This window comes from Saimiri boliviensis, chromosome 4, assembly GCF_048565385.1.
Source record: "Saimiri boliviensis isolate mSaiBol1 chromosome 4, mSaiBol1.pri, whole genome shotgun sequence".
In the NCBI taxonomy this organism is placed as follows: Eukaryota; Metazoa; Chordata; class Mammalia; order Primates; family Cebidae; genus Saimiri; species Saimiri boliviensis.
In genome coordinates, this window is record NC_133452.1 from 38,454,176 (window position 1) to 38,481,099 (window position 26,924).

A 26,924-nucleotide genomic window follows, 5' to 3' on the forward strand; every position below is an offset into this window, starting at 1 on the left:
TGATTTTTCCTTCATCTCGTGAGAAAGGAAAGCAGCAAAGCTGGCCCATGGCACTGGTCCTGTCTGTCTTTCCTGGTGTTCTTCTCTGTGAGCACCCCAAATAGAAACTGCAGTTTGTAGCACAGTCTGCGAGCACACCCTGCCTTTTTCACTCCACAGAGCAGCACAGGAAGCTTGAAGAGCCAATGCACGCGCCGCCGGGAGAGAGAAAAGAGAAGGGAACTTGCTGCCGTGAGCAAAAAAGGCTCCACCTCCAGTCCTCCAGCCTAATGCAACTGCTCTGGGACTGGCATTCAGTGACGGAAGAGGCAATACGCTCCCTAAGTCTCACAAAACTGAGTCCCCCGCAGTAGGTCAGTGCCATGTGCGCTGTCTGGCTATCTGCATATGTCTTTAAGAAAGGTAACTGAGAAAAACCACAATGAGTCCTTTCTCCTACAGACAACTGCAGTAATTACACATGAAAATTCAAACCCGGAAAAAAAAAAAACAAAAAAAAAAAACCTGTATTTTCTGCCTGCTACTTAAAGAGGAAAAGCCTTCTTTTATCCTCCCAGAGATTGTTGTTTATGAATAGAAAACTCAAAAGAGCAGAACTGGAACCACAACTTGTATGAAGTACCGTTAACTACCTAGCAAACTACACGAACAACAGAAATGACAGGCTAAGGGTGGGGAAAGAGGCTATCGACTGCTATCTGTAGGGTACAGCATACCTTTAAATTCCTGCTTTCTGATACTGTCTTATCTCTCAATGAAAGCAGTGATCAATACTATGAATTTTGAAATTATAGCATCAAATATGTCAACAGCCTAGAAAATCACCCAAATATAGATGCATCACTGACAAAAAGATAAAAGATTAGAGCATCTTTCTAAATGAAGCCACAAAGTGATTGAGCAAATTCAGGGGCAGCAAAACAACTAATTTTCAGACAGGCTGTATTTTCAACTTCATTACATGAAATAACAGGTTTCACGTAATTTTTCAAAATCTTGTTATCTTACAGAGGGAATAGCCTTAGTTTATGACACCCTAGGAATGAAAAATTGTTCATAGTGCCAGAAATTCCACTCCACTTCTTTCTTACTCCTCTTTTACTAGCTAGGCACACCTATTTCCCATGGATTAGAAGGAGAGGAACACCCCGAGTAGTTCCGAACATAGTCCGCCTTCTTTCATACTCATCCAAACAAAAAAAGCACACAGCAGGAAGGAACGAAAATCGTCAACTTTACAAATTCTATTTGTCGCATTAAAAAAAAAAAAAAAAAAAAAGCCCAGTGAAGATGCCGACAAACTCTAGTAGCTGTTTTCAATGCCTTTTTTCAGAAAGAAAGAATTTTGATAATTTTGATGCAAATATCAAAGAGTATTTGGGAGTGTACTGAGAAACACAGTTGTTTCTATATGTCACAGGCACATTAATATGCACTTTGATTTCCAAATTAGAAATAACGTGAAGATCTATGGAATAAAAAGCAAAGATCTGACTGATTAAATTAAACTGGAAGGTCTATCCACAGAATTAAAATTAATGTTTAGAGAATTACAGGTCCTTAAATTGCTTTCACTTTTTTCAGAACATTTAAAATGTAAATATGCTTACTTTACCCTGACTTAAAGAGGACACTCCATTCTATCACATAATGAACATTACAATTTTCAGTAAAATTTCACTTTCATAACCAGTTGTGTTTCTTCACAGCTTAACGACTTGTGAATAAACAGCGACTTTAAACTCTTCCATTATTCTCCCCAATTCACCAACACCAGTGAATAAAGGTGTATGTTTTAAAATATAAAATGATTTTGTATATAAATGTAAAACAGTCCAAAAAGCTATAATAATAATATAAACCTTATTAAGACTAGAAAGGAAATAAATGGCCTGGAACCCTAAAAGTGATAACATCAGAATGCAGAGCAGATTTTGAACATTGCAGACATGATACCGAATGAGGTTCTTCCCAACCTTAATACTGCCACGAGCCAACTAGGAAACACCAGACAAGCCCTTGGTTCTCCCTGGGCCTCAGCTGCTTCATCCAAAAATAAGGCAGTAGGAATATAAGGATCCTTTACAGTGCTAGCATTATATGATTTTGTGATCAAAATAAAGGAAATAGCCCAACAACCAGTGAACAATTATCCTGAACATTACTTTCTGTGTCCAAGGATGATATATTTGCAGGGAGTGTTCCTCATTAAGAAAACCTAGTAACTCCTGGCATTTCCCAAGCACCAGCATCAGTATAGTGATAAAACCTTTGGGGTCAGGAAACCATGGGTTTGAATCCCAGATGTCAGGTATTAACAGTTATGAAACTTGTACCTCCTTGTCAGAGTTTTGATATCTTTATCTGTAAATCAGGTAAGTTCATTATAAAGCTTTTAATTTGTGTTGCCAAATATTGAGGGGAGGAGAAGAAGAGAACAGACTGTTTGATGGCTGTATTATATCTGCCTCAGTCTTTCTAGCACCAGGTGGCAATCTTGCCTCCTCTTCTTTCAACTTTGTGCCCTACCAGCTGCCATCTTGAGTTAATGCTTATATATCTGGCCTCCAAACAAAAAGGCCCTCCACTCAAACTCAGAGCCCAGAAGGATAATGTTTGTGCAATAAATCCTACCAATTTACCTTCATTATTAATGATTCCCTGTTAGCACTGCTTCTGAAAATGTGCAGTTGAGAACAGGGACAGGTGCCATGGCTCACGCCTATAATGCCAGCACTTTGGAGGCCAAGGTGAGAGGATCACTTGAGGCCAGGAGCGTGAGAGCAGCCTGGGTAACACAGTGAGATCCCATCTCTACAGAAAATTTTTAAAGATTAGCCAGTCATAATGGCACATACCTTAGTCCTAGCTACTCAGGAGGCTGAGGCAAGAGGACTGCTTGAGCCCAGGAGCTTAAGGTTAGAGTGAGCTATGATCACACATACCACTGTACTCCAGCCTGAGTACAGGAGTGACCGAGCGAGACCTTGTCTTTATAAAAGAAATAAAATATATAACATATCGTTAACGAACAGTATTTATCAAGATATTCTGCATGAATGAAGGGGAGCTAGAGAATGTTACCAGCTTTTTCATAAGCATTAAGTGAATTAACCATAATAAAAGATAGAAAACAATGGAGAAATTCAACACGAGAATTTTAAAACCTAACATTTACTGGACACATAACACCAGGCACTTGCTAAGTGTTTTTACAGGTTACTCTTTCATTTAATCCCTAAGACAGTTCTATGAGGATAGTGGTATTACTATCCCCATTTTACAGGTGAAAAACATAAGCTCAGAAAAGTAACTTGGGTGAAATCTTTTGAAGACTATATGGCAATAAGGGGATTTGAACTCAATCTGTCTGGCTCAACAAACCCTAAGCATCTGATTCAGACTTCTGTATTATTATTATTTTAGTTTATTTTTTCTGAGATGGAGTCTTGCTCTGTCACCCAGGATAGAGTGCAATGGCTGGAGTGCAGTGGTGTGATCTTGGCTCACTGTAACCTCTGTCTCCCAGGTTCAAGCAATTCTCCTGTCTCAGCCTCCCAAGTAGCTGGGATTACAGGTGCTGGCCACCACGCCCAGCTAATATTGTGTTTTTAGTAGAGATGGAGTTTCACTATATTGGCCAGGCTGGTCTTGAACTCCTGACCTTGTGATCCGCCTGCCTTGGCATCTCAAAGTTCTGGGATTACAGGCATGAGCCACCACTCCTGGCCCAGAGTTTTGTATTATTAAACAAAATTTGTGTGTAGACTCAGCTATATACGTTACGAAACAGCATACCACAATTTCAAAATATTGTGCAGAAAAATATTATTTAACCATGCTCTATGGTAACATGTTCAAAATCTTGCCTTGGTTACTCATGTTTTGCCAGCAAATCCCTTTATTAATGGTGCTAGAGTAATATAATCCTATTTTAAAACAAAGGACCTAAAGACAAACCCTTTGCAGGGCTGGAGCCTGCCATATTTTGGAAAAATGACTCAACTGAGAGCACAGAAATAGTAGAATGGTCCCTGAACACATTCATCTTCCAGGAAAAACAGCAACTTGGACCATGCACACATATAATCCCTGACAATATTCATGACTTTTTATTAGGGAGTTAACACACACTTCTCAGTAGTATGTGGAGGTCTACTATAAAATTTAAAAAAGATTAACCTTGAAGAGGAAAAATATCTGATATGGTATTATATTCATAAACTTAAAACCTTTTCACGCTTTCTTTTCTCCCAGGCCTGGCTACCGACAAATCAGAGTTAGGACAGATGCCTATATCTGCTATCATATTTTAGGTTTTTTTATTATATTTGTTTAAAATGGCAGGAATGAAACTAAAAAGTACGAGGTGAGTGGCAGCTGCCTCTTGTCCATGTACTTTGAACTGTCAGCTCTGATTACTGCCTCTAATGGAAAAAGGTAATTCTTAATTATGACCAAAAGCTATTCTCTGTTGGTTAGTATCTTTTTCTACCTATAACTGAACATATACATATATATTGAATTTCTGAGAAACCTCATGGAAAAGTCTGAGTCAAAATAAAAAGCAATCCTCACTGTAAGAGTCTGACTCTACAAAACTGTACAAATTACCAATTCTTCTGAGGCTTCCAACTCATTAATTAAAGGAAATTGGAGTCTGACAATTTGTAAAGACACATGAAAAAGAAAAAAAAAAAACAGTGAATGTCTTTTATTCAAAAGAGAAGAGAGAAAAGAGGACATTAAAACATGAAGTGTAAAGAAAGAGAAAAACCACTTTATCCTTCCAAATTTTGGAACCAAGCGTTAGGAGACAAGACATACCTTTATGTACAAAAGAGACAATTCAGGAAGATTTCATTATACAGCAAGTAGACCACTTACGGAAACTGTTATGCCAAGAAATGTCACAGTGACCATGAAAATGCATATAAGTTCAAGTGCATGACAATTTGTAGAAACATAACTCACAGAAATTGGAATGTTTTGGAATATATTCCAATTTTTATGTTGCCACGGGTACCAAAAAGACAAACAATTATTCTGAGCCTGAAGGAGACTGGATGGACACACTCAATATTATATTTTGTTTCTCTGTGTTCTTGTAGTGAAACCCTGTCTCTGCTAGAAATACAAAAAAATTAGCCGGGTGTGATGGCAGGCAGCTGTAATTCCAGCCACTCAGGAGGCTGAGGCAGGAGAACTGCTTGAATCTGGAAGGCAGAGGCTCCAGTGAGCTGAGATCACACCACTGGACTCCAGCCCTAGCAACAGTGCAAGACTCCATCTCAAAAAAAAAAAAAAAAAAAAAGAAGAATGCAACTCTCAATAATCAATCCACAATAGGCATACATCTATCGCCCAGACCCAAAAGATGCTCCTTTATCATTTAGCCACTGCTGTATCTTTGTAGTTACTTTGTAACCAAACAGAAAGATTCTGAAACAACATCATTGAACCACAACTGAAAAAAACTTTAGATATTATCTATAAATCTCACTGGTTAAGTCCTGTTCTTAATTACCTGCAAAAAGAATTCGTCTAACTGTGAAATTTGGAAGCCAAGAATCTTTTTTTAAAACCATAATTCCTACTTTGGTCATATTTTCAACAGACTTTTTACTTCTCTTTGCGGTGCTTTTGTTTTTCTCTAAAACTGAAAGTTATAGGTATTTGTATTTGAAACTGCCATATGTTATACAATTTTATATGTATAGCAATTAGAAAGAGAATTTTTTCTATAAAACAAAAGAGAGAAAAGCATAACGTACCATATACAGCATATGTGCATTTAGAAAACAGAAAGAAACAAGTAGATACCTAGAGCTACAAAAGAAGTCCTTATTCTTTACCAATCTACAAGTCATTCCAAAATCTCTGCTGATGCATTTCTGCTCAGTGCCAATTTTCAAATGCCTACTCCATGGTTACTATTCAGTCAGTTATTTTCTATGTGTGTGGCCCAACATTTAACGGCATGTATAGTCAAAGCCTTTTCCTTAATTGAAAAGTAAGTTAGTGAGGAAACTTTATCTCCCTGCTTGGAGGACAGACAGCAGTACAACACTAGAGACAGGAGGCTGAAAGAAAGGCTGACAAGTCCCAGCACCTATCTGGACACCTCACATTTACGGCATACTCTGTTAACAGTTTGATTCCAGCCACTGTTTATTGAACTCATGCTATGAGCTAACATGACCATCACATACGCTCTTGTGGTAAAGTTAACTCTGTGTCAAGGAGTGCAGCCAGAGTAGGTGAGACAACCAGAGCCCAAGGAGGGTATGAGCCCCCCATTTGAAGTCATGGCCCTAGGGGAGCTGGAAGGAGCCCAGCATTCCCATTGTGGCAAATCACACTGGACCGTTTTATTAACCCAAAGCAATAACAAGAGAACAAAGGCCAGTAACAGTCATTTATTCTAAACACTGTTCAGCTCTGCTCTTTACAGTCTGACCTTGTTTCAAGCATTAATGAAATCCCAAAAACTGATATGAGTTACTTCCTCAAAAATAAGTTAAATGTTTGGATGTTAAAACCTTATTTGAAAAAATCAAAAGGAAAAGCAAAGAATAGAATGCACTGACCAGTATTTGTATTATCAGACATGGCTGCTTTCTTATTCAGGTGCTTCTGATCTTTTAATGCCCTAGACCTTTCAGAGGAGAAACCAACATCCTTGACAAGAAGAAAAGAAACATATTTCAGAAACACCAACAGGACCCAATGAGAAGATTTTACTTGTCATTTAACAATGTAAACAACAGAAAATTTGGCTCTACAATTTCTAAGTCATTGGAGGTTTTTCAGAGGTCCTAATTATTCTTTATGTGGAAAGCTCTCAATCTATATATAGCTCTGAAAGTGGTCCACTGTTTAACCTTGGGCAAGACAACAGTCAGTCACATTTCCTGGTAAGTCAAGCTTCAAATAAAAGGTACTTTAATAACTCAACATATTATTATTAAAGCTTTTTTTCCTCTAATAATACTTAAAAAGAGAAGGAGAAATGAAAGTGAATCCTGAAAATTAAAAAAAATTATCTATACCAGATAAAATGCCATTAAATCAAAGCTGCTCTTGGCAGGTCTCAAAATCTGTCATGGTCCACCACGGCCCTGGCTGACATGCCTCCGATACACTATGTCGGTATTCATTCTGATTAGTCTGTTTATGGATGCTTCTAAAAACATGTGGTAACTGTCAGAAATGTCGTTTAAATATCCCACTGAATCTATTTTCTGTTCATATATTTCTTAATCCACAACTGAAATTTGTATCTGTTAGGATGCACTCAGCTGCAAACACCAAAAATTCTTGATTCATTTGGTTTAAAAATAAAGAAAAGTCATTATTTTCTATAATCCTATAAGCTATGGTAGTATCACTCTAGGGGTGGTTAACTCAGTGGCTTGACAAGATCATCACGACTCACCTTCCTAGTGTCCCACGCTCAGCATGTGTACTTACAGCCGCCCAGTGTCCCCCATGGCTAAGATGGCAGCAAAGGCCACCACATGTACACCCAACAATTGCCAACTAAAAAATGGTATTCTCTTTCCTCTAAATTTCTTTTTATCAACTCAGTGGTCCTACTGGTATTTCTGAAAAATGTTTCTTTTCTTCTTGTGAAGGATGTTGGTTTCTCCTCTGAAAGGTCTAGAGCATTAACAGATTAAAGGCACCTGGCATTAGCAGCCATCTCCCATAATACAAATACTAGTCAGTAGATTAAGTACAAGAAAACTGCTGATGTTCCAGCAGACTTCTCGCATATGTTGAAATTAGGTCACATGCCACTTTCTACACTAATCACGAGGAAGAAGAATGGAGCCAACCACCTTTGGGGCAAAAGTCAGGACCACTTGACCTGAAACCCATGGTATCCCAGTGAAGGCCAAGAAAATGGACTCAGAACAGGCAAGCCACTAATGTCTGCTCGTGTTCCATGTTTACCTTTTAATAAAAATGTGTATCTGCTTTTTGGTTAATTAATATTAAGAACATGATTAAAAGGGTATTACTTATGTAATTTTATATAGAGAAAAAGGGAGGGAAAGCCTTAAAAAGCAAATCACTGAAAAAGAGTGTCATGCTAATTAAAAAACTATCACATATGGATTAATGTATGCCACACTAATAAACAAAATTGTAATTGCTAAAATACACAGCTGGAGAACAAGAAGCAAAACTGTGAGCTGTCATTCTCAAAACTTTATTATACTAAGACTGACTGCTTAAGTAAAAGCTTCCACTTATCATAATCCAAGTTGTTGGCAATGAACATATATTTGCCAGCTATGGTTCTTTGGTACCAAATATACAACTGTGATGGTCAAGTACGGCTTCCTTTACTCATAGCCAGAATCAAGACAAAATATTTGCCTGAATCATTAGTCAATAGAAGATCATATAGAACCACAATTCATGAATTCACAAACTGATGTTTTCTTGGTTGCTCACACTTACTTAAGCATTATATATAAAACATATTCAAGTCAGATACAATATCAAAGAATCTATTTACTTAAGCATTATATATAAAACATATTCAAGTCAGATACAATATCAAAGAATCTATGTGGGTTAATGGGGAAAAAAAAACATAATTTAAACTTCATAAAGGGAAACAAAATATACTCCGTGTTTCTTTAGCTTTCATTATCCTCATTTCTACCAAAACAAGTTTCTCTGTAGAAAATGCAATCTTGAATCATAGAGAGACATTTTTAGGCTACTGCTGTTCCACAGACCAACAAGAAACAAGTAACAAATTTGTCATACTTATGGAAATAATTTCCACAACCTTTTATCTCTGTCATAGCCTCTTGTTTAAGGTCTCCGTCCTTTCTGTACAATACATATCTCGGTACCTAGCTGCAAAGCAAATCTGAAGTTCTAGGTTTCCCAGGTACTCTTCTACTCTCATTCATACCCATTGCTTGAACTACTAACCCAGGCGTCCCCAAACTACAGCCCGCGGGCCGCATGCAGCCCCCTGAGGCCATTTATCCGGCCCCCGCCACACTTCAGGAAGGGGCACCTCTTTCATTGGTGGTCAGTGAGAGGAGGACAGTATGTGGCGGCCCTCCAACGGTCTGAGGGACGGTGAACTGGCCCCCTGTGTAAAAAGTATGGGGACGCCTGTACTAACCTAATGCCACTGAATCCTTTGTCTCTCGCGAGTGTGTGTGTGTGTACACACAATCTATGTCCTGGACCTCTCTCCTCAACAAGCCCCTTGATTGAAAGCCCCTTGGTTGGGCCACAGCTGGTTTCATGTGCCCAAAACTGAACTCATCATCTTGTCACCAAAATCTGTTTTATTTTTTATCCTGTACATTGGTGTAGGGCACTACTGTCTACCTAGTTGTCTAAACCCCAAATCTGGGAGCCAACCTAGGGTTCTCTTCTTTTTTTCAAAATCTACCCAAAACCTTAAAATACTGATTCTCCTGCCTACCGAGATCTGCAATGCACCCCACCTTCTCCATCACCATCCACTGCAAATACCAAGTGCAGGCAATTATCATGACCGCTCTAGACTGCCACTCCTGTCTACTCACTGGTCTTGCTGATTCGGCCATTGCATCATGCTTATACCGTGCCAGTAGTGTCTTTTCTTAAGCACAAATCTGATCATGTCATTTCCAGCTCCAAAAATGTTGATGGCTCCCATTCCCTACAAAATGAGATCTGAACTGCTTAAAGATAAGTTATTCGTGTGCAGAGTGAATTACTTACACGTCCCTGCACAGACACTTATGCATCTTCCTTGGCTTGGAAAATCTCTCTCTCATTTGCCTCCCTCCACACTGAACATTCTCATTTTCAGCTCAAAACTTTCCTCTTCTGTGCAACCTGTCCTGACAATCCCTGGCAGCATTAAAAGCACACTCACTTTGTTCCCACTAGCTTCATTACAGTCATTACCACTTTAAATTGTAGTTGTTTGTTTGCATGACTTCCCACTAGAAAGTAAACTCTGAGACCACGGCTGTGTTTGTCCATCTTTGATCTTTAATACACGGCATAATGCTTGGCACTTGGTAGCCTCAATAAATAGCTGTTCAGTGAATTGCACAAATAAATTATAGTAACCAAAATTGGACTGAGGAAGTTTTAAAGTAAAGGGGAGCCTTTATGTGCACAGTAGTTAATAAACGCTTCACGTACCAAGAGAGAGCTCTGAATGAACTGGTAACTCAGGCAATACCAACAAATCCTAAATTCAGTCCGCCAGTGTGACGACCAAGACCCATTTACTCACTCATCATACTTCACCACCCCCATTCATATTTTAAGAGTAACTATATAACAAAAAAAGGATAAAACTGAATTGGATTTTAAAACATAGCTGGAGATTGAGAATTGTATTACCTCCCTTCCAATTAATGTAAGATGCAATAGTAAGCAAGGTCTTGCTGGGACAAAAACTAAAATAAAATTTAATGCAAAATAGGGGTTTCATGAATTCTAATAACAAAAGAAATTTCATGAGGTGATTTAGGCCTCCAGATTAGGTAACTTCATAAATGATACTCTCTTTCATCTTAAAAGATAGTCAAGATATTTTACAAATCCCTTAGCACCTTGTTCCAGTGTCTTAACAATCCTTTAGAGTTTAAGGTTTTTCCTAATGCCTAGAATATTGTATTAAGATTAAGAAGAAATAGACATTTTATTTATTTTAGACTAATCCTACCATAAGTCACTCTTGAGCCTTGTTTGTCCTGGGTTTAAGAATTCTGTATACAATTTGTAGCGATTCTACAATAATAATAATAGGCACCAGTTAGTGAACACTGAGGATGTGCCAGGCATGATGCTAAGAGATTTTCATGCATTATCTCATTCAGTCCTCATGAAGTAACAACTATGATTATCTCTATTTTATAGATGTGGTAACTGGGTTTCAAGTCATTAAAAATGTGCAAACAGTTGGGCAGCTGGAAAGTGGGAAGTGGCAGTGACCATTAGAACAAGTTCTGTCTGGAACTTCTGGTCACTATGTTTTCCTCTGTAGTTTGAGCTCTTTCTCTCTCTGTCTCTTTCTACTATCTACATTCTCTCCAACTCCTCCATGTTTCACTGAAATGGAGAAGAATTTAATGAGTTGTGTAAGTCTGCCTATTATAATTTCACCACATTAGCAAGTTTTTTAAAAATAACACTATGTTATATAGATTTGCCAACTTTGTTTTTCTAGTCAAAAAATTAAACCAAATTTTTAATATTCACCTATGTATTTATATTTATATATAAATTATACGTACACAATATAAAATATCATATAAATATATAAATTATATATACACACACATATAAGCATCTTTACTTTTGACATGCAGTGGTGTTGATCCCATGCCAATTTAAGGAAAGCATTAGGAACAATGCAAATCTTTAATAACTAGAAAACTGATGTTCTGATGTTAAGAAAGAATACCACTGCAATAAGTATTCTATATTACTGGCACTGCTATTGATATGAATAAGTAACATTTTCTTTTTTCGAAACAGAGTCTCGTGTTGTCCCCCAAACTGAAGTGTAGCGGGGAGATCTCGGCTCATGCAACCTTTGCCTCCCATGTTCAAGCAATTTTCCTGCCTCAGCCATCCAAGGAGGTGTGACTACCTGGCTGATATTTTTTCACATTTTTAGTAAAGACAGGGTTTCGCCATGTTGGCCAGGCTGGGTTTTAACTCCTGACCTCGGCCTCCCAAGGTTCTGGGATTGCAGGCGTGAGCCACTGCCCAGTAACGTTTTCATAACACTGTATGTCAAGCACTGTGCTAGACACTTTTAAAACAATAATAAACATTGATTAATGTGGTGAAAAATGTGTTCAGAGGCAATGAGGCAATGTCATGGACTAGTTATACATAACTTTTGGCTACTAATAATTCGTAATTATGTTAATGGCTTTGTCTGATCAGACTCTGCCCTCTAAGAATTTCATTCACATGGTTTTATTTTTCCGGTTTATTTGGAATTCAGCATTTACCTTCAAATTTTTAAGAATAAACTTCAAACTGAAGGCTCCACAAATAACTCACGAAATAACTTACTACTGCATCATTTTAGTAGTGATGCCTAATTTTTCAGAGGGTTAAATTTACCACTTAGCACTGCCCCTTCAATATGCAGGGTTCTTAAGATGTCTAACATAAATCATAAGGTTTGAAACCAGGCCAACAGATGGTTAGATTTTCAAAATAGCCTGAGCCACAGCTGCCACTTTGTGTTAGCATCCAAATTAATAGCTGATATACCAGTTAAAATACAGTGAGCCATCACTAAGATTAATTTTCTCAGTTACTTATCCCAAAGCTTCGTCTAACTTAGGCAGATGTAAATAAATAAGCTAAGAGTTTCAATTATTTGTTGCTTTTCATTTTTATTAGGGGCATATAACAAATTTTAAACATTTTCTTTTTAGAAGGCATGTTCCATCAAAGAAACATATAAAGAGGACATTTAGGATACAAAAAGAAACCAGACTGGCAATTAAAATACAGGATTTAGCATGTCAAAGGTTCCACTTTTTCAAACACGTTATACTTTTTTAGGTTGGGTGACCTAAGTCCCAGTTAAGCCAGGATAGTCTTGATTTTCTTCTTTTATACCAGCCAAGTAACTAACAGATCCGCTTTTACACTTACAAGTGTATCATTTAGATGGTAAGTCATATGGTCACCCAATTTGTACGTCATAAAATAAATAAGGAAATATCTGTAGTCAGCACTTGTTAAATAAATTACTCCATAATTCTTACAGAGAAAACTTCTAACTGCTAAGTTATCAAATGAAAAAAAAAGGTATACAGTTCTCTCAGATAATAAACTATTTTTTCAAATGTTTCCTCTTAAAAATGCTTGAAATAAATTCATCTTAATCGGTCTAAGTAGAGATGAAATTTTCTTAATCATACCCCTCTCAGCCTGTGAAAAAAATAAAAAAAGAAAAAAAAGAAAAATCTTTTGGTCCTGCCTATCATAAAAGAGACATTCCTATATTACATAATATCTATTTCACATAATAATGATTTTTAAATGAGTCATTTCACATAGATACACTCCTGTCTGTCTGGGGTATTTTTATACTTGTTACATTTTTACCCCATAATGCTCAAATGGAAATTAAAGAAGGAGGGAGAAAAAAATTAGAGAGTTATCAAACCAGTTCATATTTGACATCAAGATAGCTTTATAGCCATCAAAATTAATTTGTTGAAAATACTGATCAAAATTAAATTAACTGTCTGCATATTACATTTTTTCATAGTTTCCTTGGACCCATGACCTAAAGCAGAGGGTTTTTTTCCAAATATTTTTAACCTCAGGATCCTTTTATACTCTTCAAAATGACTGGCTACACCCCTACCGACCCACCTAGAACTTTAGTTTATGTGGGTTATATTCATAAACATTTAATAAATTAAAATAATTGTGGCTATTCTTTGATACTATACCAAAACTCGACAATTTACAGTTTCTTCCATTTTAGTTGCAATGTAGAATCTTAAAACATACCAAAGAAAAAAAAATTTTTTTTTTGAGACCGAGTCTCACTCTTGTCAGGCTGCAGTGCAGTGGCTCAATCTCGGCTCACTGTAACCTCCGCCTCCCAGGTTCAAGCGATTCTCCTGCCTCAGCTTCCTGAGTAGCTGGGACTACAGGCATGCACCACCATGCCCAGCTAATTTTTGTATTTTTAGTAGAGACAGGGTTTCACCATGTTGGCCAGGATGGTCTCTCAATCCCTTGACCTCATGATCCACCCACCTCAGCCTCCCAAAGTGCTAGGATTAGGGGTATGAGCCACAGCACCTGGCCGGAACCTTTTATACTCTACATTCAGATCTTTTGATCTATCTTGAACTTTTAATGGATCTTTCCTCCATGCATGACTTTGTAATAACGTGTATACTGTAAAAATCCTAGAAGAAAACCTAGGAAATATCATTTTCAACATGACCTTGACAAAGAATTTTCGCTAAGTCCCCAAATGCAACTGTAACAAAAACAAAATTGACAAGTGGGACCTTAAAGAGCTTCGGCATAGCAAAAGAGACTATCAACAGAGTAAACAGGCAACCTACAAAATGAGAGGAAATATTTGCAAACTATGCATCCAACAAAGGTCTGATTTCCAGAATCTGTAAGAAACTTAAATCAACATGTTAAAAAAAAAAAAAAACCACTAAAAATGGGTAAAGGACAGGAACAGATAGTTCTCAAAAGCAGACACACAATTGACCAACAAACATATGAAAAATGCTCCACATCAGTAATCATCAGAGAAATGCAAATCAAAACTGCAATGAGATATCATCTCACACCAGTCAGAATACCTTTTAATAAAAAGTCAAAAAATAAGAGATGCTGCTAAGGCTGCAGAGAAAAGGGAACACTTACATACTTTTAGTGAGAATGTAATTAGTTTTGCCACTGTGAAAAACAGTTTGGAGATTTCTCAAAGAATTTAAAACAGAGTTACCATTCAACCTAGAAATCCCGTTACTGGGTATATACCCAAAGGAAAATAAATTGTTCTACCTAAAAGACACATGCACTCAGACATGGAATCAACTTAGGTACACATCAATAGTGAACTGGATTAAGAAAATGGGGTACATATATACCACGGAATACTACACAGTCATAAAAAAGAAATCATGTCCTTTGCAGCAACATTAAAAACGCATTAATTAATATCACCCCATCTCCTTAAAAACATCTTTAAGCATTGATTGGCAAGGGACATAAGGAAACTTTGGGGGTAATGGAAAGTTCAGCATCTTGAAGGCAATAATGCTTTCAAAGCCATATAGATATAGGTAAAAACTCATCTGGTTGTATACTTTAAAGTATGTGCAGGTTTTGCATACAAGTTACACCTCACAGAGAAGGAACGTAATAGATAAAAACAAACTGGGAGGCTAGGCCCCGTGGCTCACGCCTCTAATCCCAGCACTTTCGGAAGCCAAGGCAGGTGGATGACTTGAAGTCAGGAATTTAAGAACAGCCTAGCCAATATGGTGAAATCCTGTCTCTACTAAAAATACAAAACTTAGCTGGGTGTTGTGGTGGGCACCTATAATCCCAGCTACTCTGGAGACTGAGGCAGCAGAACCCAGAAGGCAGAGGTTGCAGTGAGCCAAGATTGTGCCACTACACTCCAGCCTGGGCAAAGGAACAAGACTCCATCTAAAAAAAAAAAAAACGAACCCTGGGAAAATGAAGTTCATTATCCTACTGTGTGCTCTGTCAAGCAACTGCTAATATATGTGAGTTTTCCAAATGTTCTATTTTTGCTTGAAAGCTTGAATTTTATGATTAGTAGTAAATAATGTCAGTTGCATTCTATGTGGCAAGTTTACTTGTTTATATGCAAGAAAATGTTTGTCCACACCCAAGTATGAAAATGACAGTTTGTCTTTCAATCATTCTTCAAGAAAAAATGGTGTTCCATGGAAGAAAGTGACTACTTTAGCTCACAGCTTAAACAGTCATGCAAATGCTTTTCTTTGGTTGACTTACTTTAATAGGCAGCAAAAGTGTCTCATGCATACCTCCCATTTTTGTTACACAGAATATTAAAAAGATATATACTCAGAAGTTGAGATTAAATACAATTAATAATTTTTACTATTCAGCATGAACATTCTTATGTGGAACTGCCTTAAAAATTTTTTTTTTAGTTGTAACTGCCTTGATTTATACTGGCCATACAGTGTCACTCACCATCGCTTTTGCATGTAAATGTTAACCCAGTGGAAAAGGCAAATAATGTCTTATTATTATTATAAAAATAGTTTTGTCCTCGCTGACCCCCTAAAAGTATCTTAAGGACCACCAGGAATCCACGGACCAAATTCTAAGAACTGGTGAATCTAAAGTATATTTTAAAAGAATTTAAAACCCAGGCTGAGTATAGTGGCTCACATCTGTAATCCCAGCACTTTGGGAGGCTGAGGCAAGAGGATCAGTAGAGTTCAGGAGTTTAAGACCAGCCTGGACATAAGGAAATCCTATCTCTACAAAAAATAAAAATAAAAGACAAAGTAAAACCCAACAAAAGTATAGTTTTGTAAATGACTAGAATACTAAATGATATATAGAATAAGCACAATGAGACACATTTTCCTTCTGCAAAAAGTAAATTTTAAAAAAAGGAAGACATTCATGCCCGTATCTATCACCAATACTCCTCTCCACTAAGTGAGCATGTAGCATTTAAGCAATACACATATTTTCAAATTAAACATCTTCAAATTTTATTACTTATCAGACAAAGGTCCAGGTTTAAGGATTCTAGAAAGCTCAAAAACTTTCTTTCCCAGCTATGCCTTTCACTCAATGAAAAAATTAATTTCCTTCTCCTCCTATGCCTTCCTGCAGCATCCAACAGTGGTTACCATCCTCCATAAAGGAGATCCCCATGCCTACATACTAAAACTGGGCAACATCCAAACATACTCATCTCTGCCTTGGCCCCTAAGGGTAAAGGAGCACTGAAGATAAAGACATCAGAGTCAGAGATGAGGGTCTACTCAGTCAAAAGAGACTCCAACCTCAGAAGCAATGCATAAAGTCTTTTCTTTTTGACTGAACTACCACCCTCATGTGACTACTAGAAATCCTTGGGTGAACCATGGCAAGCCTTTTAAGACTAGCAAGCCTTTTAAAACTGATGGAGGCTGTCTGAGTGTCTTAAGGGTGATTCTCAAAAAGCAAGGACATCTGAATGGAATAAATTCATTGACTACTCACTCAGAATTAACCGTAGTGTTTCAGCCCATAAAGTCTGAGCATAGTATCTTGTTGTTCTGGTCTATTTAGCATTGGATACAATCTGAGTAAACTATAGCTATATGGCACTAACTTATCTAGAACTCTTTCTTGGTCGATCACCATGTCTGTGGAGATCTCGTGCCTCTTCTATTTAGTTTATACTTGGCCCAGCCCTATTCTCCTCCTGGCCTCTTGTGCTACAGTCTGAAATTAATGAAAGGTCGTATCTAGGATTCAGTCCTGTGTTGTTATGTTGTGTATTAAACATCATCCTTTTTTCAGTATATGTACTACTGAAGTGAGCATAATAACATCTTTTTCTTTTTATCTCACATATATCTACTCTGTCTCTTTATTACACCGCCTCAGCGTATGTAACGATGTCCATCCCCTCACCAACTCCTCATACCCAAACTTAGCAACCTCTCACTCTGCAGCTTCCTCAGCTAACTCAACTGTAGGTTCCATTGAAGCATTGTCTATCACTATGAATGCCTCCACCCTGCCTCCCAACGCGTTGCTTCTCTTTCATTGTATCGGGTTGGTACAATGTGGTCTTTACCATAAAGCAATGAAGTCAATTGCTCCAAAAAGTCTCTTTTTCTCTACTAACCGTGTCTCTGCTCTTTAATCTTATCCCATTCAGCTGAATTCTGCCACTCCCCTATCCCCCTACTCCCCTAAAAGGTAAAATTATAAGCTTCCACTGTGTCCTATCAAATCCCATTATTGTTATAGACAGCCCCTATTCATCTATTACATTTCTCAGACATGGTCTTTGCTGTCCAGTGATTCTGTATCACTCTTAAGGACTATGTCTTACACTTCTCTGTATCACATGATACCCAAGAAACAAGTAGGCATATCACACATGTTCAATAACATTCATTAATGTTGAATAGTAATTATTAAACAAAGAAACAGAGCTCCTAGAAAATAATTCTGTTTCTACCTCTGCTTGCAGAAGCTATAAAGAAATACACTGGCCTGCAAACAAGCAAACAAAAAAAAAAAAACTTCTAGACTTTTCCAAATTCCCTAATGCCTCCTGTGAGATAATGTATGACAGCTGAAAGTAAACTAGCCCTAGCACTAAATTGCTTATCAATCTTACAAAAGGTGTCATTTAGTCAATTAGATTCCCAAGGGAAATATAAATGGAACATAGCTGCCTGAGAAAAATTAATTCACCCAACTCGAGTAAGTAGCTCACAGAGAACAGCTTTCATAATCCTAAAATATCTGAACCATATTTCATTCCTGGTTTTCACCAAAAAGAAGTAGGGTTTTCACTTTTTCTTATTTATTTGAATTTTAGCTGGTTAGTACAGTGTGGTTTGCACAGTTACAGCCCAATGACAAGCAGGCATAATGTTACCCAAAGCTTTGAGCGTAGAACAACTAAAATGTAGCTTTTCTTATATCTGCAAATATGAATGTTGCCACCATACCCTCCTACCAAATTCTCCTAATACTCCACATAAAGGTATACAATGGCAGGAAATTAAGAGGAAAATGTTCACCACAGAAATATAAAGCAGGCAACAGCTGGAGGAGGTACAAACTCAGATGCCCTGAGGAGCCAAGCAGGCAGGGTAAAGGTAAACAGATTGGTACAAGAACACAGGGTAAGTGGGATGATAAAAGATAGCTACACTCAAGGTCAAAACGCCTACTACTCCATCCAGGAAATTGCAGGGCCATGTAAGAATGTGAGACCAATGTGGCAACGTGGGCACCTCTTCTGATTGTCCAGAAGAAGGCAGAAATCCAGATTTTATAATAAAATCATTCTAATATTGTCAAGTAATTCAAATTATTAAAAAAAAAAAAAAACCCTGTTCCAATCCAGTACATGTAGGGCTGCTAATTTGTTATCTCTGATACACAAAGTAAAAGATAGATAGGGTATAAAAAAAAAAATCCTAGAAAAAAATTCCTAAAACTAAATCCCTAGTTCATGTGCACTAAAAGTGAATAAATTAATGGTTGAAATTTAAAATGCATAAAAATAGAACTGGATTTCTGGGTTTCTTCTGTGTGTATGACAACTAAGATTAATGATTATATCAGGTAAATTAAAAGCCTAAATGCAAAAACAAACAAACAAAAAAACTAGAAGAAAATATGAATGAATATACATCAAATCTTTGGTTTGGAGATAATGCTAATCATAATGGTTATGAAAAAATCACAGGAGAAAGTTTTTTCTATAATTTGATAAAACTTAACACTTAATATAAAAAATTTATTGTCCAAAATTAAAAGCAACATAATACTTGGAAAATATTTGAAGCCAATATGGCAAACAAAAGGCTAATGTCTTTTACCAACTCACAAATTGGTAACAGAATCCAGAAGAAGGAATCCCAACTTTTTACGGATAAGGATGATTTGTGGTTGCCAGTTACTAACTCAGTTCAAAGCAACGTACCCTGTGGGACCAGGGTTGTGACAACCATAAAACCCACATGGGCTTCTAAGGGGGAAACACACACACAATAAGACGAGTGCCAAAAAAAAAAACTTAAAAAGCACTAGAGGAAATTGAGAGCCACATAAAACCAAATACAAGAATTCAATCCGAAGAAATCACAGGGTTGGTTTTTTTTTTTTAAATATAAAAAGAACTTTAAAAAAGAACTATATTGAAATCCTCAAAGACATGAAAGAAGAAATAATATCCATGAAGCAAAGAACAGAACAGGAAAATAGGAAAGTGTATCAACTAACTGGAGGCCAGGCACAGTGGTTCATGCCTGTAATCCCAGCACTTTGGGAAGCCGAGGTGGGTGGATCACCTAGGACAGCAGTCGACCAGCCTAGCCAACATGCTGAAACTCTGTCTCTACTAAAAATATAAAAAAAATTAGCTGGGGGTGGTGGTGCACACCCAGCTACTCAGGAGGCTGAGGCAGGAGAATCACTTGAACCTGAGAGGCAAAGGTTGCAGTAAGCCAAAATTGAGCCACTGCACTCCAACCTGGGTGACAGAGCGATACTCTGTCTCAAAAAAACAAAAAGAAAAGAAAAGAAAAAAAAAAAAGAAAGTGAATCAACTGGAAACCTTGCAAATATAGCATATGTAGTCATTGGTTGTTTTTTTTTTAAGATGTCTTAAGTGGTATAACAGAGATGGTTGAAGAGAAAATCAGTGACTTGTAGTCTAGCACTCTCCAAGAATGCATCATTAACAAACAAAGGTAGGAAATATGCAAATCTAATGAAATCTAAATTATCTCTCCAGAAAAATTCACACATGTACCTATACACAGTTTTATACATCCCTGAGGCCCAGCTTCTACCCCAGAACTCTGAATACAAAACATCTTAAGATCTGAAATCTGTCTCACTGTATTAATACATACAATAAAATGTTGGCTCAAGGCTCAAGAAACTGACATTAAATTTGATTTAGGATCAAATCAAAGAGAAGCCAAACCAAGGTAAGCCAATTAAATCTGAATAAGAAATAAAACAAAGTGTCCCAAATCCTAATAAATATTCTGTTATAAAATATAGGTGAGATTCTGAAAATTAATAATTATCTATAAGCAAATAAAAGAACTCTTGTGTACATTAAACTTCATTAATTATACCAATAAATTATCACTTTAGATGCAGATATGATTTTAAAGTTCATATTACCATCACCAAATGTGACCCACAAAAGCATTTGTAACAGGCACAAATAATTTTTCAAAAGAATGTGAAATGACTGGCATGGGGATTCAAGATTGGCAGCGTTTGAAAAAGGCAAAATTGTTCTGAATTAGAACAGCAATAAAGAAGCTTGATGGAAAGATCTGGAGAAACTACCTCAAATAAGGGGAAATTTAAAGACTGTAAGTTAAAAGACCAATGAAAGCAAAATCTCAGTAGCTTGAACATAGTGATGGGGGTGGTAGGCTGAACAGAACTGTCCAGTGGCAATTTAGGTAATCTATGAATATAAGCTTTATAACGCCAGCCCTGCAATATTTTCACTAATATCAACGTATTCCTAATTTTTTAAAATAGGAGTGAGAGAGGTAATGAGGCATGGCATCTCTTACAAGTTGGCCATAAACTGCAGAGAAGATAGGGGAAGCTGGCCAAAATCTGTCCTACACAAGAAGTATCTATATTATTCATTTACAATGAACCTAAACAGAAATGTTTGGTCCTCATCAAAATTTGGATGGAAGACAGCTCTCTTACAGATTCTGAAAACACAAAAATTCTCCTTAAAATAGACTTGAGATGTTTCAGAATATAAAATTCATACGACATACTGAATATCTTCTGTTTAAAATAGCTGAAGCATTTGAAAGGTAAAATGAGGACCTCTGAAAATCTCTAATGAAAATTTGGAAGTAAAATTGTGTCTCTTGAACATTTTTAAATGCTTTAATAAATGTCAGTATTAAAATTCTTTCAGGATGTATACATTCATAGGTGTTCTTCAAGCCGATGTGGAGATAAAGTACCTTGGTTAAAGACCTTGCAATATTTAGCTACATATACAGCCATACCTCAGAGCTGTTACAGGTTAGTTCCAGACGACTGCAATAAAGCAAACACTGCAATAATGCAAGTCACATGAATCATGTAGTTTCCTAGTACCTATAAAATTATGTTTCATTATACTGTAGTCTATTAAGTGTGCAATATTATATCTAAAAAATGTACACATTTTAATTTAAATACACCTTATTGCCAAAAATGCTAACAATCATCTGAGAATTAAGCAAGTCATAATCTTCTTGCTGGTGGAGGGTCTTGTCTGCTGATGTTGATGGCTGCTGACTGATCAGGGTAGTACTTGCTGGAGGTTGAATGGCTATGACCATTTCTTAAAATAAGACAATAATGAAGTTTGCTGCATCAATCGACTGTTCTTTTCATGAAAGATTTCTCTGTAGCATGGGATGCTCTTTGGTAACATTTTACCCACAGTAAAACTTCTTCAAAATTGGAGTTGATTCTCTCAAACCCTTTAAAGCCACTGTTTTAGCAACTAAGTTAATGTAATATTCTAAATTCTTTGTTGTCCTTTCAACAGTGTTCAAGGACCTTTACCAAGAGTAGATTCCATCTCAAGAAACCATTTGTTTTGTTCATTTATAAGAAGCAACTCATCATCCACTAAAATTTTATCATGAGATTACAACAATTCAATTACATCTTCAGGCCTCAGTCCTTATTCTAGCTCTCTTGCTGTTTCTATCACATCTGCAGTTACTTCCTCCAATGAAGTCTTGAACCTCCCAAAGTCATCCATGAGGGCTGGAATCAACTTCTTCCAAACTCCTGTTAATGTTGCTACTTTAACTTCCTCCTAGGAACTGTAAGTGTTCTAAATGACATTTAGAATGGTGAAACCTTTCCAGAAGTTTTTTAATTTGCTTTGCTCAGATCTATCAGAAGAATCACTATTCATGGCAGCTATAGCCTTACAAAAATATTTCTTAAATAATAAGGCTTGAAAGTCTAAATTACTCCTTGATCCATGGGCTGCAGAATGGTCGTTGTGTTAGCAGGCATGAAATTAACACTAAGCTCCTTGTATATTTCCATCAGAATTCTTGGGGAGACCAGGTGCACTGTCATTGAGCAGTAATCATTTGAAAGGAATCTTTTTTTTTTTCTGAGCAGTAGTTAAAATATTCAGTAAACCATGCTATAAACAGATGTGCTGTCATCCAGGCTTTGCCGTTCCATTTATAAAGCACAGGCAGAGTGAATTTAGCATAATTCTAAAGGTGCCTAGGATTTTTTAAATGGACAGTGAGCACTGGCTTCAACTTAAAAGTCACTAGCTGCATTAGCCCCTCACAAGAGAGTCAGCCTGTTCTTTGATACTTTGAAATCAGGCACTGACTTCTCTTCTGTAGCTATGAAAGTCCTAGAAGGCATCTTCCAATAAAGGGTGTTTTGTCTACATTGAAAATTTGTTGTTTTGAGGAGCCACCTTCAAAAATGATATTAGCTAGATCTTCCGGATAACTGGCTGCAATTTCTACAACAGCACTTGCTCCATCACCATGCACTTTTATGTTATGGAGACAGTTTATTACCTTAAATCTCATGAACCAGCCTCTGCTGGTTTCCAGCTTTTCTTCTACACCTTGCTTATCTTTCTCACCTTTCACAGAATTAAAGAGAATTCGGGCCCTGCACTGGATTAGGCTCTGGCTTAAGGGAATGTTGTGGTTGGTTTGATCTTCTAACTAGACCACTAAAACTTTTCCCCTATCAGCAATAAGGTTATTGCACTTTCTTAAGACTTGTGTGTTCTCTGGAGTAGCATTTTTAATTTCCGTTAAGAGCTTTTCCTTGGCATTCATGATGTGGCTAACTGGTACAAGAAGTCTAGCTTTCGAACTATCTTAGCTTTCGAAATGCCTTCCTCACTAAACTTAATCATTTCTAGCTTTTTTTTTTTTTTCTTCCATGCCCTTCCAATGTATCATATCTACCTTTGATTTAAGGTAAGAGATGTACGACTCTTCACAGGGGAATGGCTGTTCGGTGGAGCAGTCGGAACACACACATTTATCTATTTGGTTTGATATCTTATATGAATACAATTCATATGGCGGTCCCCCAAAACAATAACAATGATAATATCAAAGATCACTGATCGCTGTAACAGATAAAATAATAAGGAAGTCTAAAATGTTATGAGAATTACCAAAATGTAATTGACACAAAAAGAGAATATCCTGTTGGAAAAACAACCCGGAAAGACAATTGATACATGGTTGCTATAAACCTTCAATCTGTTAAAAATAAATAAATAAACTGTGTTTTTTAAGGCAATCACCTGTGAAGCGCAATAAAGCAAAACACAATAAAACAAGGTATGCCTGTATTTGTCTTCGAGTATTTTCATGTTATTTTAAAAGTATACAAATCAGGTTGTTTTGAAGATTCACAATTTTAAAAGAATAGTGTCTGGTTTGAAATAATAAATCTGAATCACAACAGATCTGGGCTCCTTTGAAACTCAGTCGCATTGCAAAAAGTAGTGAATGGTTCTATTCCGGATGAAAGATCTCCGTCAGTGTACACACTTTCCACCTGGAAACAGGTTTATATGAGGCCGTCTCACCTCATGCCATCGGACAGATGCATTTATGTATGAATCTTTGCTTCCCCTCAAAACATCTTTATTAGGGAAGAAACTGAAGTCTTCCATTTCTGCAGACCACTTACATTTTCTCTTCTCAAGGTGAAACTTTCTGGCCAAGGCCCTTTTTTCCTGATTACAAGCAGCAAATACAAAAATGTCTGGTGTGGAAGGTCATGGAGACCTTCCCGGGAGAAAATGTTCCTTCATGTTCATGAAATAAAATTAAATTGAAATGATTTCTAAATCAACATTTCCAGGCTTCATTATAATTATATTTAAAGCCAGAGTATAAAAGTAATAGGTAGTAAAATCTTAACTGATCAATATAAATACTACAAAGGCTCTAGAAAATTTCCAATGTATCACTGTCAATACATAGTATTTAGGAAAGTATACTGTTGAGAAAAACATATACAACTAAGTTTAAGTATTTGCCAAGATAAAAGTGATGCCAAGGAAATTAAAATTAAATATAATAAATAATTTTCTAAATGACACTCACCAATCACAATGGAAGATTCACAGTGATAATAACCATTGCTTTGTTTTTTCTTCTCCATGGAGCAAAGATCTATGCGATATAATATTTCTTCTCCAAATCTGTGACTGATAAACTTTTCATATAAATCAGGATCTATTTTTTTCACTCCCTTGAAATGAAAAAACAAATCAATCAATCAGTCATTTCACCCAGGCAGCCAATTCATAGTTACATCATTTTCTTAGAACCTGATTATTACATTTTGGTATAAAGTACACCACTGCCTACAGGCGCTTGAAAATGAATATACAACAACAAAATTGTTGTAAAGTTGTTTTTCAAGTCTCCCTGCCTTTAGAATGAGTTGTATTTTAAAACCATCAATAAAAAAATGTTAGGTTTAAATTTGGCAGTTTTTCTGAACTTAATACATTTTAAGCTTCGAAAAAAATAAGTATACTGAGTTAAAACTTGAGATACCAAGGAAAGACTAACCATCCCCAACAATAAGGGAGAAATGGATGAATTTTTTCAAAGTAAGGTAGAAAAAAATAAAATAAATCTTTAAAAAGTAAGATAGATCTTAACATTCTATAGTCAGAAAATGTTCTAATAAGACAGATGCAATTTTTAAATTCCTTATGTTAGAATTATCTGAAAGACAATTAAAGATTACTTGAATTGGAGTAGGGAGGTGAGTGGGTCTTCCAAGTTCTTTCTATCTACTCCTCTTTATTTTCAGTGTATCTTCTTAGCAGAAACGCTGGTTGTTGAAAAATTACAGTGGGGTGTCCTTGGTACCTCTGTAGTTTCCCAAATACGGGAAAGAATATCTCTGCCTCTCCTATACTATACAATGGCCCTGCAACTTGGCCTCAGAGTCTCAAACTACAGTCCATAAGATGAAGGTAACTTTTTTCTCTTTTCATTGACAAAAACTTATTTAGAAAATTAGATAATGGAAAAAACTGATAAAAACAAAAAAATTAAATCACTACAAACTGCTATAGCCATAGTTTTATGTGTTTAGTTTTTCCTATGCAAAAACAAAGCATATTTTTTTCTCTTCTATAGAACGTGGTTGCTCCCTGAGTACTATTTGATAACCAGCTTTGTATTTTCAGTAAATATGCTGTGTCAGTAAATAATATACAGATGTGCCAATTATTTCTCTCCATAGAACTTCATTGCATGGAAGTCTCATAATTTATTCATTCAATTATTTCCTATTGGACATTTAGGTTGCTCTTAATTTTTAATACTATATTAAACAAGTTTTTGTTCATATGTTTTTGTTCAATGTCTAAAACTGGGCTCCTAATCTCTCCCACTTACCTCCAAGTGTTATGTGACTAAGTTAATTTATAAAAGTACTTAAAACAATGAAATATAATAAATTATATATATATATAAACACACATCCATATAGTCATTATTATCATTAGTGAACTTCATGTAATAACTTCAGTCAAGATAAGACTTCAAATATAAAAACATTCTGAGTAAATGGAAAATAACCAACCATTCTTGTCTTTTAAATGCTTGTATGTGTGTGTGTAGGTGTGTGGGGGTTGAAGATAGTCATTCCTTTAGACTAGAGATAAGACTGGTGATAACATAGCAGATAAATAAGAACCTTCAATTTTCAAGAAACCAGTGCCAGCACTGACTAGCCACTATCACTATAATCTTCACATCAGTTTTGCAAAATGTCATTTTTTTTTTTAAAAGATGGGGTTTCACCATGATGGCCAGGCTGGTCTTGAACTCCTGACCTCAATGTCATTTTTTTAAAGTAAGAAATAAAACATGAGATTGATTCTAATCTTCTAGGTTTACTAATTTAATTTCCACAAAAGGTAAACACCGATTGTTTTGCAAGAATATTTCACAGATGACTTCCAACATGAGTCTTCAGGAGTCAACTTCTACTAGCAAGTGAAACAGAATTAATTCCTTAACTCGTATTTTCTAGAGAGAGCTATGGTTCAAAAAGGCATGATGGTTCAAAAAGGCCTGGGTGATGGCATTATTTTCAGGTTGTGGACATCCCCAAATTATTTGCTGCTTCCCTTTATCATAGGCCAGACCCTTCATCATAGCCAGACCCTTCATCATAGCCAGACCCAAGGCACCATCACTTAGACATCAATGGAGGTATACAATGTTAGGAGGGTTCAAAGGCTAGCATGAAAATTGTTAAATTTGACCTATAAAGGCTAAGAGTTGTGATTATTTCAATGCAGAAGAATAATATGTAAGGTATCTTTAACAAATCACGCTACTGGTGTTGCAACCCTGGAATTCTGAATATGATTGGTGATGGTCTAGTACTTTGAAGGTTATTTTTGCCTTGAACGTAAGAGGGACAAGGTATATTTTTAATTTATAATTGTACCCAATATAAGCGACAATGGCAATTGTGTAACATAATATTAGAAGAGAAAACAGGAGGTTAAGTATGGAATATCAGACTTTGAAACAATAAATCAGTGGTAAGAAACGTCAAACAGAAAAAAGTTTTCA

At 36.4% G+C, this 26,924-nt stretch overlaps 1 protein-coding gene across 5 annotated transcripts in view; it reads right to left on the bottom strand.

Moving 5' to 3' along the window:
- Window positions 1-26,924, bottom strand: part of AKAP7 (A-kinase anchoring protein 7) — a 151,138-nt gene that overhangs the window by 38,385 nt on the left and 85,829 nt on the right. For 3 of the 5 annotated variants that reach the window (XM_039467892.2, XM_039467894.2, XM_039467893.2), the window contains exon 7: window positions 24,420-24,567. In XM_039467892.2, the coding sequence (XP_039323826.2) occupies window positions 24,420-24,567 (148 nt within the window). The other 2 variants (XM_010343007.3, XM_010343006.3) reach the window with 2 other exon arrangements.